This window comes from Eleginops maclovinus, chromosome 12, assembly GCF_036324505.1.
Source record: "Eleginops maclovinus isolate JMC-PN-2008 ecotype Puerto Natales chromosome 12, JC_Emac_rtc_rv5, whole genome shotgun sequence".
Classification (NCBI taxonomy): Eukaryota; Metazoa; Chordata; class Actinopteri; order Perciformes; family Eleginopidae; genus Eleginops; species Eleginops maclovinus.
Window position 1 is genome coordinate 1,700,413 of NC_086360.1, and position 12,072 is coordinate 1,712,484.

The 12,072-nt window shown below is 41.8% G+C and overlaps 1 protein-coding gene and 1 long non-coding RNA gene across 5 annotated transcripts; both read left to right on the forward strand.

Annotated features, from left to right (window-relative positions):
• Positions 1–1,722: 1,722 nt before the first annotated feature.
• LOC134872915 (uncharacterized) lies at positions 1,723–5,283 on the forward strand. Its single transcript, XR_010166886.1, has 3 exons — positions 1,723–1,764; positions 2,698–2,877; positions 4,290–5,283. It is a non-coding gene; the product is annotated as an uncharacterized LOC134872915 (long non-coding RNA).
• Positions 5,284–8,882: 3,599 nt separating this feature from the next.
• LOC134872981 (uncharacterized) lies at positions 8,883–11,904 on the forward strand. Of its 4 annotated transcripts, XM_063896359.1 has the most exons (5): positions 8,883–9,477; positions 10,227–10,286; positions 10,422–10,808; positions 11,107–11,250; positions 11,340–11,833. In XM_063896359.1, the coding sequence occupies exons 3-5, from the start codon at positions 10,590–10,592 to the stop codon at positions 11,601–11,603; spliced, it is 627 nt and encodes a 208-aa protein (XP_063752429.1). In that variant the 5' UTR covers positions 8,883–9,477; positions 10,227–10,286; positions 10,422–10,589; the 3' UTR covers positions 11,604–11,833. The 4 variants fall into 4 exon arrangements, 1 of the variants encoding a protein (XP_063752429.1); XR_010166903.1 differs by lacking the exon at positions 11,340–11,833 and adding an exon at positions 11,875–11,904 and having other exon boundaries at positions 10,227–10,808; XR_010166902.1 differs by having other exon boundaries at positions 10,227–10,808.
• The last annotated feature ends 168 nt before the right edge of the window (positions 11,905–12,072 follow it).

Here is a 12,072-nt window from a genome sequence, read left to right on the forward strand (position 1 = left end):
CAGCTGGATGACGGCCACAGGATTGCCGTGAGGAAACACAATGAGGAGGTGGATAAAAACTGACATATTTCAGGCAAAATAATCGGTTGTGTCAAGTTTTGTGGTGCTTTTGAGTTGGCTTTGCGTGGGCATGACGAGACAGAATCTTCAGTCAACCCTGGTATTTTCAGGGGATTGGTGGATTTAGTTTCCTCCCTGGACACTGTGCTGGAGGAGCACTTGAAGACCGCCACCATGTTTAAAGGCACGTCAAAGACGGTCCAAAACGAGCTGTTGGACAGCATGTTGTCGGTGCTGAGGGATTACATTCTGCAAATAGATAGATGGATGGATGGACTGACAGACTGCACTGCACTGACACTGCTTCTCTGTTTACATTAATAGCAATGCAATGTATTTTATGTAAAATGTTTATCTGTGAAGGAAGTAACTTTCTGTCAATCATATTTCTGTAGTAATGGGTAAAATGTATCCTTAATATAAATCCCTCCGCGGGCCGTAGTATAGCTTAGTGGGTAGAGCTGGCGGCCATATACTGGGGCCTGATCCCCATGCGATGGACCCGGGTTCGAATCCGGCCCGAGTCCCTGTGCCACGTGTCTTCCCCTCTGTCTCCCTTCTTTCTTAACTTCACTATATTAAAGGCAAAAAAAAATAGCTGGAAAAATTATTTTAAAAAAATAAAATAAAAATATTACCCCTCTGCGTTCTCCTACGGAGCCCCTAAGGTGACATGAAAAAAAAAAAAAAAAAAAAAATCGAGCACGTGAAACGAAAACGATTTTTTTTTTTTTGCTTTGCTTTTTCGCGCGTCGTTTTCAGCCAGTGCCACAGTCAGGATGTCGGCTGAAGATGAGTTGGAGTTGGAAACGTTCCTGCAAAGGCGACAAATACCAGACAATGTACTACATAAGTTAAAAAACGATAAGGTAAGTTTATCTTGCTTTTAATTCATTGTATGTTGGTTGAATTCATTGTATGTAGGTTGTTCAATGTCAACGTTAGACATTTAGACGCCAATACTGCGACTATCCTAGGCTACTGTTAAATGTAGGCTGTTAGCAATAGCCTATACTAACTAGCCACCTTTGCTAGCTCTCGCTGAGTTAATGTTAGCCTGTGCTGACTTAATTTCTGGAATATTTTTGTCTTTTCACATGTATTTTTCAGATCGACGTACATGTTATAACTTTAATGTCAGATGAAGAGCTGGAACAGTACATCAACACATATGGAGACCGAGTTGCTCTTCGTGCATTTTGTCGGCAAAGAACTCTAACAAACAGTAGTGAGTCCGTGAAGTCAGCCCTGATGGACAGGGTTCGAGGGAAAATAGAAGGAAGAACCTCCATCAACATCGACACAGCTCGTAGACCCATCGGCAACAGATACGCAGAAAAAGACACTCGGCGGGTAGAAATTGGATGGCTTCACGTTCTGAAGGGTGAGTGTCACCAGGTCCGAACCAAAGGTGGCGGTGGAACACGGCACGTGTCTGTGGAGAAAACAGTAACCGTGGCTGAGCTGCTAGAGATAGGCAAAGACTTATTCTTCCCAGACGGACACTCTGCCAAAGGACCCATTGGGAAGTTCGAGTTTGACCTTCGTGATTTCAGCCAGAAGTCACTTCCTCTTGATTGTACCGTTAACCAGCTGTATGAAAAGACCAAGTTGAGAATGCTTCGCGTTTATACGTGCTCCAGGGATAAAGACAGCTCAATTGTGCTCTCGGATGCATCCTCAGACGATGAGAGGCCAGTGAAGGTAGGCACTCTCTTCAACCACATTCTGTTTAAAAGCATATTGTTATGGCAGAGATGGGGACTCATAGAGTTCAGGTAGGAATGGCAGGATTTTGCTTATAGGGCCCCTTGAAGGGCTGAACTGGCACTGCCTGCCCCAATAAAGGCCTGTGCTTGCAGACTAAGTAAATAAAAGACCTCGACCCCAATTTAAGGATTTACGGTATGCAAGAACAGGTTATTTCAGGTCACAAATGCAGAGGAGTATTAGGCACATGCTTCATCCAATAGTTCAACTACAAAAGAGGATCCCCCAGAGAAATCTTCTGATTCAGATGCAGCACCTACTGACTCAGTCCAGGAACTCATGAAAGCGTAAGATCCAGTAGATTTAAGCCTACTACATTTTTACAGACCCAATCTGAGATATGTTGTGCAGTGCTTCCCCAATCACATTCTGTGTCAGAGATGGAACCCCCATAAAGACATGTTATGTTATGGTAGACTTGAAAGCTTAAATCAGATCATGCATAGACCTCTGAAGTTCGCCTACAAAAAGGAACCAAAGCTACCATCTTTGCCCATATACCGAGATCCGGGTGTTAATTGAAGCTAGCTACCTATGGCAAGTTTAATTAGCTCTGGGGGTAGCAAAGATACAAGTGTGCCGTCTTCACGAAGTTCACAGTATCCACTCAAGGGCAGAGGACAAAACTGTGTAGAGCAAAACGTCAGCATTTCTGATTTCTTCCTCTCTGCGAGAGTTAAACAGGTGCGATAATTCAAAATCCCCATGTTATTTTCCCATAGAGAAAATCTCAAGATACCGGATCTCCTTATTTGGGCAAAGATGGTAGCTTTTTTTTGTAGGCGAACTTCAGAGGTCTATAGGTAAGCTTAGGTGATAATTCTGTGTTTGTTCTGTTGTTGCTTTTTTTTGGTTGATTACTACCAGACAGGGGAACCAACCAGGCAATCAACAACAGACCAGTGCAGTCATGAGGTGGATTCCCCACTTGCCCTTGCCATCAATGTGTCTCTTGAAGACTTTGAAGCACAGTTTGGAAGTATTTCTGCTGATATTGGTGAAGACTCCACCCTTCTTTGGAATCCTTGTGACCTCAACAATATCCAGGTATAGTGTTGAACAAGGTTATTCCTAATGGTGATGAAAACTTTTGAGTCATGTAAATACAATTTCTTATGTAAGGGATAATGTATTGTCCACTGGTCGGACAATACATTATCCCGCTTATTATACGACTACTTGCCAAAAGTAGCCGTGTAATAAGTGGGAGTTCTTTTCCTCCCTCTCTTTCATTAATTCCATTTAACAGGACACCTCGGTGGCCGTTATCCCTTACTTACAGTTTTTTACGATTGTTTACACACTAAAATAAAAGATTCCACACAATTTGCGCAATTATACTCCAAGGAGAACATTACACACAATATCTGCTTCACCCTCTTTGCAAAACATTACACACAGTGATTTGTAAAACTCTACACACATTTTTCTACCTTAGACACAGATAAGGATTGTGAGGTTACTTCCTTGTCATTACAAAGCCCTGGACTGCCAATGACAACACTAATGAACGAATTGGATAATCACATCCACCAGGCGTGGAAGCACTCATGTGCTAATTTGAAAACTCAGCACTCAGGTGTGCTATACAGTCTTGTTGCTTTTACAGAAGTTGTTCTTCAGAGTCAAAGTGTATGTACTTTATGCAGTCATTTTTATTTGTCTACAGATTTTATTTGTTTCATTGATTTAATTGTTAGTTGATTACTGTAACTGATTATGGTAAGAAATACTGTAAGTATTGAAAGAAATACTTGAAATATTCAGTCTGCAGCATCAGTGTTGTGCAGTGCAAGTGCAAGTTTATAGACCTATTTGTGTACATTTTCCCTATATCTCAAACTAATCTGAAGAATGTTGTGGGGTTGTCACTATTTTTTGACATCTAAATTATCCCTTACATAACAATGTCTGGCCAAAAATGTAGCACATGCTATTTCCTAAAAGAAGTTTTTTTTACAAATGTGTGTTGCATTTATCACAGCAGTGTGAAACTGGCTGCAATAGTGTCTGATGATCATTGAGGACTGTGTTTGTTAAATGAAAACTAATAGCATTTTCACAAATATGTGTATATGTTTTGACTGAAGTGTGTATGTTTTGACTGAAGTGTGTCATTTTGCAAACAATCCAGGAATTATGCAACTTGAGTGTGGCATTTGGATAAATGTGTGTATATTTTGATTTAAAAAAACCCGTTTTTCAAAATTGTGTGTAAACAAATGAAAAAAACTGTAATAGGCTGTAACCTACCTGCCAATCAGAAAAGACTATTTCTTCTCCCTTGGCGATAATCATAATTTTTGCTGTATGATAAATTGCTGTATTTGCTGTATGGTAAACTGAATGTCAACATGTATTGACAGTCATTAATTGATTTTCTGTCAGTAAACTAACTTATTTAATCAATCAATAATTCATCTAATTGTTTGTTGTTGTTGTTGTTTTTTAAATTGCAGCATTCTTCATTGAACGATGGACCTGCATCATCGAACAGTCTTACAGCATCACCAGATCAGTCTGAAAAAGAAGTCCTGTACGTGGAATTAAGACGAGTAAACATAGTTCATGATGTCCTTAATGTCTTCATGGAACCAAGAGTACTGAATGTTAATCTGAAAATGGAGTTAATAAATGAGAAAGCTGTGGACAGTGATGGTGTGTCAAGAGAGGTGTATTCCGCCTTCTGGGAACACTTCTTGGAACAGTGTGAGGGGGAAGAAGAGAGAGTTCCCAGACTACGACCAGACTATTCTGAGAAGGAATGGAAAGCAGTTGGAAGAGTTTGGTTGAAAGGATACTTGGACCACGGTATCATGCCTATCAGACTGTCACCAGCTTTTGTTCTTGCATGCTGCCAAGGAGTCAGCTCAGTGGATGAAGAACTCTTGATGACGTCCTTTGCCAGATTCCTATCAGTGACTGAGACACTTTGCATTGAAAAAGCAATGCAGGGCAACATGGATGAGAGTGATGAGGAGGAATTACTCGACCTCTTCTCAAGAATGGGCGCACACTGCCTGCCCTGTAAAGAGAACCTAAGGGCTACCATTCTAACAATGGCACACAAAGCTCTTCTTCAAGAGCCGAAATTTATAATTGATTGTTTCCAGTCCAGTATTCACACTGCTTTGCCAACTCCCATAACCAAAGGCCGCCTAATGGAACTCTATGAGTCTAAGAGACCAACCAACAGGAAAGTGGCACAGATGATTAAACCGTCCAATGAAACCTTAAATACACAGGAACAGGCAGCCCTCAACCACCTACTACGATATGTCAGAAGCATTGACCAAAAGAAGCTAGAAACCTTTTTGCGCTTCTGCACAGGGTCCACTGTGCTGTGCAAAGACAAAATTGAGGTAACTTTTAATAAATTGTGTGGTTTAAGTCGCAGGCCTGTTGCACACACTTGTGGAGCTGTACTTGAATTACCATGTACCTACAGCACATACCCTGAATTTCGACAAGAATTTGACTGTGTACTGTCTGGTGATTGTTTCACAATGGATATTGTGTAGACACAGTTACACTTGTCACCTTTCTAACAATGATACATTTGTTCTCATTCGCACATAAATGTTATTCTAAAAAGTGAATCATTAAAATTTCAAGAGTTAAAACATGAGATAGCTGCTGACAATCAATGTTTGTTGTTGAGTTGTTGTAATGGATGTAAGAAATGTCAATGTTTGTTTTGTAATGACACAGAATTTGATTGGTGATTGATTTGGTGATGAATTTGATTGGTGATTGTTCCACAATGGATATTGTGTAAACACAGTTGAATTTGCAGATTTGCATTTAGCAGTTAAATACAGTACACACTGTTGCTGTTCATGAACGTGTACAATGATTTTTATTAAGATAAATGTTGCATTTCACACGTTGACTTGTTTCACATTTGAATGGCAAATACCTTGTTAATGACTGATGTGAGGGCAAAGCACAACATCCTACATTACCAAGATTCATAATACACATAACATAACAGACAAATTAACAGTGCCAGTAGGCTATAATTTATCAATTACATACTGACGGGGGAATGTTGATGGGTTTCATGTAGATGGAATTAGAGAGTGGATCTGATTTCATTTCTTAAGTGCAGATACAAATCCAATGCTTGATAAGCATCAGCCGGAAGATGCAATTGGGATTCAACCATCAGGAAGTTGCAGATGTTGTAGATGTCTGTGTCACATGGTACTGTTGGTCGAAATGTACAGCTACTCTGACAAAGCTGTAAATCGGCTCTTTCCACTGGGGAAATGCAATCATCGGCTCTGTGGAGTTCAGGGAACAGGTACATGATTCTGGGTCGACCACTGGGCACTCTGTCATTCTTTGATGGCCTGATGACATGGGAATCCCACACACGGGTAGTCTCATCTAACTCATCCTGGGGGAAAAAAGTTTATTGGGAAGAAATTCAGTGATTTTTGCCATTTGTTATTCTCATGGGGTTTTTTGTTGTTGTTTGTTTAAATATGTAACCAAAACTAGCTTGTCGTTGCTAACTCTTCCAGAAACGCACCCCTGATAAGCACCTTTACGCGCTCCAGAGGGCTGTATTAAGGTCGAGCGGCCACTAGGTGAAACAGATCGATGTCGACAGTAGGCATAGTTCTAAGCCTAATCATAGACATCATGACATTATTTCCCATGAGGCTACATTAAATAGTGAAAATCCAGTTAGGCCTATAATCAACCACTTAGGCTACATTGGAGCTTAAGCATCTTCAGTTTTAACTTGACCAGAAATCATTATCCCATACCCTAGCCTACTTCGTTCAATCTGTCCAACTTCACCGGCACAATTGAACAGTAGCCTGATAATAGCCTACGTGTTGGAAACCGAGTGTAGGATAACGACGTTTCATTGGCAAAAGTAGGCTATTAGACCAACCAACAATATGAAATATTAAGAAGAGTTATTTTATTTCACCGAGTGTATTAGTGCTTGTGGACTGATTTATTACCCCGGCCCGGCCGACCTTTATTTGTCCAAATTGACCAAGCCCCCGGCTATTAGGCTACTGTAGGTGTGTAACAATGTAATCAACAGTGTTTTGTGACAGCCTCGGTTTACAGTAACAGGCTATGTGTAGCTCACCTGAATGATGCCCATGAAGCAGAATTGAATTAGACCTCTGTCCAAATATGCACCGTCGAACAAGCCACGGTCCTTCAGACCAGCAAACAGACAGATGTAAAACTCCATTGATTCTCTCCTGAGGAAGCCCCACCAACTTTCTATCCTCTGATTGGCCGTGCTTGCCCCTTCAAGGTAGCTGTCAATTGCAGAGCCATCCTGGATGTTTCGACGAAGAAAGCGCTGGCAATCTCTCACTTTGCCATTCTCAGTGCCTCGGTCGCCTCGGACGACCCTCGGACAACCGCCCAACCTTTTCACCGCCTCCATATAATAACCACCAATAAGTTTGGGGTCACTGCTTGTCGTAAACGCGTTTAACCAGATGATTTTACGCGAGAATCCGTCGATGCAGCCATTAATACATATTCCAAAAGGCTTCAATTTGTCGTAGGAATCTAAGTGCCAGATGTAATTAGGCCCTTTGGCAAAATAGTTGCGGCGACGCAGCCGTCTCCTCACCCTGAGCTCCACACCCCTAGGATCTAGCTCTCGGAGTATTAAACGTACATCCTCTTTTCTTATTTTGATTCCATTTTCCCTGCATTTAGTGTACATCCACCTATAACCGTGGAGCTGGCCAGATGTTTGCAACTGCTCATGGATTGTTCTGCCTTTGCAGATGAAAAAGTTAAAAGTAATAAGTTAAGTTAAAATTCATCAGTTCATACGTAGATTTAAAAAGTGTATGTTCTTGGTTGTAAGAAACTGCGTCAGAGTGAGTGGTCTTTTCTTTGGTCTCGAGAAACCGCATCGTAGTGAGCGCTCAGTGCGTTAGCAGCAGCTATGTAACCAGCGCGGTTGTTCTCCTCATTACATGCTCAGGAGAGCTGAGGCACGCACAGACAGATAAGCAGACTGTTAAAATCATATTGTCAAAGGTTACAAACGCTTTTGCCTTGGAGAATATTTGTCTGTAAGTATTATAAGTGGTCAAATGTGTATTTTATATCAAGACCTACTTGTTGTGTTTTTATGAGTATAGCCTACTCCGCTAACGTTAGCTCATGCTGAGATGCTATTTTGTGTTAACATGCTAACTCTTCTCAGTTTGTTCATTTGTGGAGGCTAATTGAAATGTACTCATTCTATGCCAACTCACTGTGTTTTAAGTAAGTAAAGTGTGTTTATTTCTGTAATCTGCAGTTTTATGGTGATGTTGGAAAAAAGAAGACTTCATTAAAGGACAAGAAAAGTCTAGCCTTGTGGTTTTTTGGAGGGCTTCTAGCTAACCGTTATCTGACTGTCTAGCCTTGCATCGGCACATGCACTGCGAGGGCAGTACAGTAAAAAGACATCACACGGCGGGCTCAAGCAGTAAACACAATATTCAGCAACATGAGTCTGCGCTCAGGAAGAAACTATCTTAAAGACTGTACCACTACACACAGGGTGTCCGCGGGGTCTTAAAAAGTCTAAAAAAGTCTAAAATTACACATTTTCAATTTAAGGCCTAAAAAAGTCTAAAATATAGAGATATTTCGCAGTGTAAGTCTAAAATTGGGTTTGAGTAATTTAAGACCTACGTTTCAATGCAAAATATCGACAAAGGATTATTTTTTTTGTTTGTTTTGTTTTTACGTCCTTTTCCACGCCGTTCTGTTTTTTCTTTTTCTGTTTTGGTGGCAGTTATGGTCCGTGTAGTTCTACATGACATGTGCTGTTAGTGGAACGTACAATAATAAAACTACAGATGTGAAACGGAAATGTACTGTCGTCACAGGATGCAGCAGCAAGTATTTTGATTCTCTGTGTGCGAGCAAGGCGGGAATAGTTACGAAGTAGGATAACGTCCGAATGGCAGGAGAAAGTTAAAAAAAAGGATGGGTAAATGTAAATTCAACGACAATTGGCTCTCAATAGGGCAATTTGCAGACTGGCTGAAACGCTTTCCCGCTGATGACAGTGAGGCATACTGCACGTTTTGCAAAAGAACTCTTAAACTCGGGACCCTGGGCATCAAGGCACTGGAGTCTCACACAAAATCCAGCAAACACCAGGAGTCGGCAAATGCAGCACGCAATTCCCATGGAATTGCCCAGTTCTGTTCAGTAGCAAGCAGCACGTCGTCAATAAATAATACGGGTAATATTCGTGATCTATTGGGCTCCACTGATACAATGAAGGCAGAAGTTCTGTGGGCGCTTAACACAGTGGCTAAACACCAGTCATGCAGATCCAATGACGGCATCGGAGAGCTTTTCCAAACGATGTTCCCCGACTCCACAGTTGCCAAAACATTCCAATGCGGGAGAGACAAGACGTCGTACATACTCCGATTTGGAGTGGCAGAGTTCGTCAAAAAAGAGCTTATCTCAAAGGTGACCGGGCCCTTCGTCATTATGTTTGACGAAAGTCTTAACCACGCAACAAAGAGGAAGCAACTGGACCTTCACGTAAGGTACTGGGATGACGGCCAGGTACAGTCCCGGTACCTGGGCTCACAATTTATGGGCCATGCCACAGCAAACGACTTGCTGAAGGAGATCAAAGTAAGTGCTTTTTTTGTATTATTTTTATCCACTGATTGGTCGTAAAAATGTCACTCTTGATTAAAATTAATAGAAGTACTTTTGGCCAATCGCTGCGTTTCTTACATCTGGAGTAACATCTTGTTACGGGGTAGCCAGCTGTCACACCGGGTTTATCGTAACGCAACATTGCCCCCAGCACCGGTTGTTGCATAACAACAACATGGCCCCAGATGTCGGTTGCTGCGTAACGCAGCATAGTTGATTTGTCATTGTTGGGGATGTATGTTATTCGTCGGTCTCTGCATTACGGCAGGGATCATACAACTTCCGTGTTGCGGTAGTTTTATGATCCCAAAAGTAATGCAAAGACCGACGAACGATTTCATCTCCTGTTATGAAAAGGGGCTCCATTTAAAATCGGAAGGTGTGTGGCTGCGCGTCTGATCCGCATATACAGTTGTCTCTGTCACCATGTCCAAACGTTTCTTAGTGAAAATATTTTGATCATTGGGAGATTTGGTTTATTCATTTTCTGAAGTAGTGCTCTGCAATTGCTGTGTGAGAGAATGAATGAGGACATCTGTGTATTAAATTGCCTTCTCTTAATCATAATTTGTACATGCCTCCTTTTCATTGCCCAACCTTTACATTCTGCTCCCATAACTTATTTGTATGCTAGCTGCACATAACTATTGCCTGTGTGTGTGATTTTGTTGTTTAAATATATGCTAATTTAATTGACTGGTTGATTTGTTTCCTTCCCTTAGGAATGTGCGGGCCACCTGGACCTCAGCAAGCTGATTTCGATCTCAATGGATGGTCCAAATGTAAATTTTAAGTTCTTTGAGCTGTTCCAGGCGGAATATGCTGACCTGTACGCTGGTTCTCAGCTCATATCTGTTGGTAGCTGCGGGTTACACACCGTACACAATGCCTTTAAAACAGGCTTCTCATCGTGGCAGGTGGACAAGATCCTCAGGGCCTTGCACACATTGTTGCATAATGTTCCCGCAAGACGAGAGGACTACGAGAAGACCACCAGGTCTACCCGCTTCCCGTTGGCATGATGTGGGCACCGATGGCTGGAAAACCTGCCTGTCGTGATACGAGCGTTGGATATCTGGTCATCTATGCTGGTGTACACCAATGCTGTGAGGAGAAAGGAGCTTCCAAATCCTGGCACTGGAAGCTTTGCTGTAATCGAAGAAGCCCAGAAAGATCCCCTGACTCTACCTAAGCTGCAGTTTTTCAGGAGCATCGCCCAGCTATTTGATCCGTTTTTAAGGAAGTACCAGACTGAGGAGCCGGTGATGCCTTACCTAGGCAAAGATCTGGCAGAGTTGATCAAGGTAATGCCTTTTCTAATGAGCAGAACATTATTTAGGAAACTGTCATGAAATGGATGTATGGATTTTATGATTGCATTATATTGATTTTGAGAGTTTTGGTGTGGTTATGATGCCAGCCCACCCACCCACCCCATTACACCGCCAGCTCAAAAGTAAAGCATTATGTAGGCCTGTAATTAAACAAATACAGTTGTGAACAAAGACACATTCACAGCAAATCTACAACAGTCAAAATGGTACACAGTATTTTGCAAAGTAATTATGTAATTGAAATGTTTCTTTTGTTATCGTCCAACAGAGTCTGATGCGTCGTTTCGTGAAACGAGAGGTTCTGCAGGACATCACCACAGCCCAGCTTACCAAACTGGACATAGGTGACAAGAATATCTTGATGCCGGTGCACTGTGTTGATATTGGCTTGGGTGCTGAGGAGGCCCTCAAGGTACTAATAGCTTAATGTCAAAGATTATCAGGGGGAAGCCCATGTGTACAGCATTTTTGCTTACATTCCTTTCGCATTTCTCTGTACAGAACAGCAAAAGTTCAGACCTCAGGATTCTTGAATTTAAAAGGGACTGCATGCAAGGACTCTCAAGCATGGTGAAGAAAGTACAGGAGAAGAGTCCTCTTAAGTACAGTACCGTTAGGCAGATGGATTGTCTAGACCCCACAGTGATGAGCAGTGATCCAGACGGCTGCAAGGCAAAGATGAAGGGACTTGTGCAGACATTTCTGCTCAACAGGCAGCTGGCAGGAGGAGTTTGTGCTGGTACTAGGAGTTCTAGAAAGGGCTGAGGAAAATTATGCGTGCCACTTTCAGATAATCTTGTATATTATATTTAGCATCTGCATTTAGCAACTGATCAGTATTTATTGTATGTCAAAATATGATCACAATATATTTGAGTGTAGATCTCTTAAGTTAGGTTACTCCAGCAAATCATTTCCATGCACCCGTTTTGTGTGGTTTAAAGACTGTACCCCCACAGAGCTGTAAGGAAAGCCACAATGGTGATGACTAAATGGAAGCCATAAGTACATTTATTTTTACATCTTTTTGTCTCAGGGGACACCATTCTCCAACAGTTCGATGCTGTGTTGTCTGTGGAGTGCAGGCATGAAGATTTCATCTCCTTCAAGCCAATGCAAAAGAGGCTAGATGGCTTCCTTCATGGCTTCATCGACAAGGCAAACCCAGATCTTTGGGCGTTTTGCAAGACCCTTTTACTGCTTTCTCATGGTCAGGCGTCTGTAGAGAGAGGCT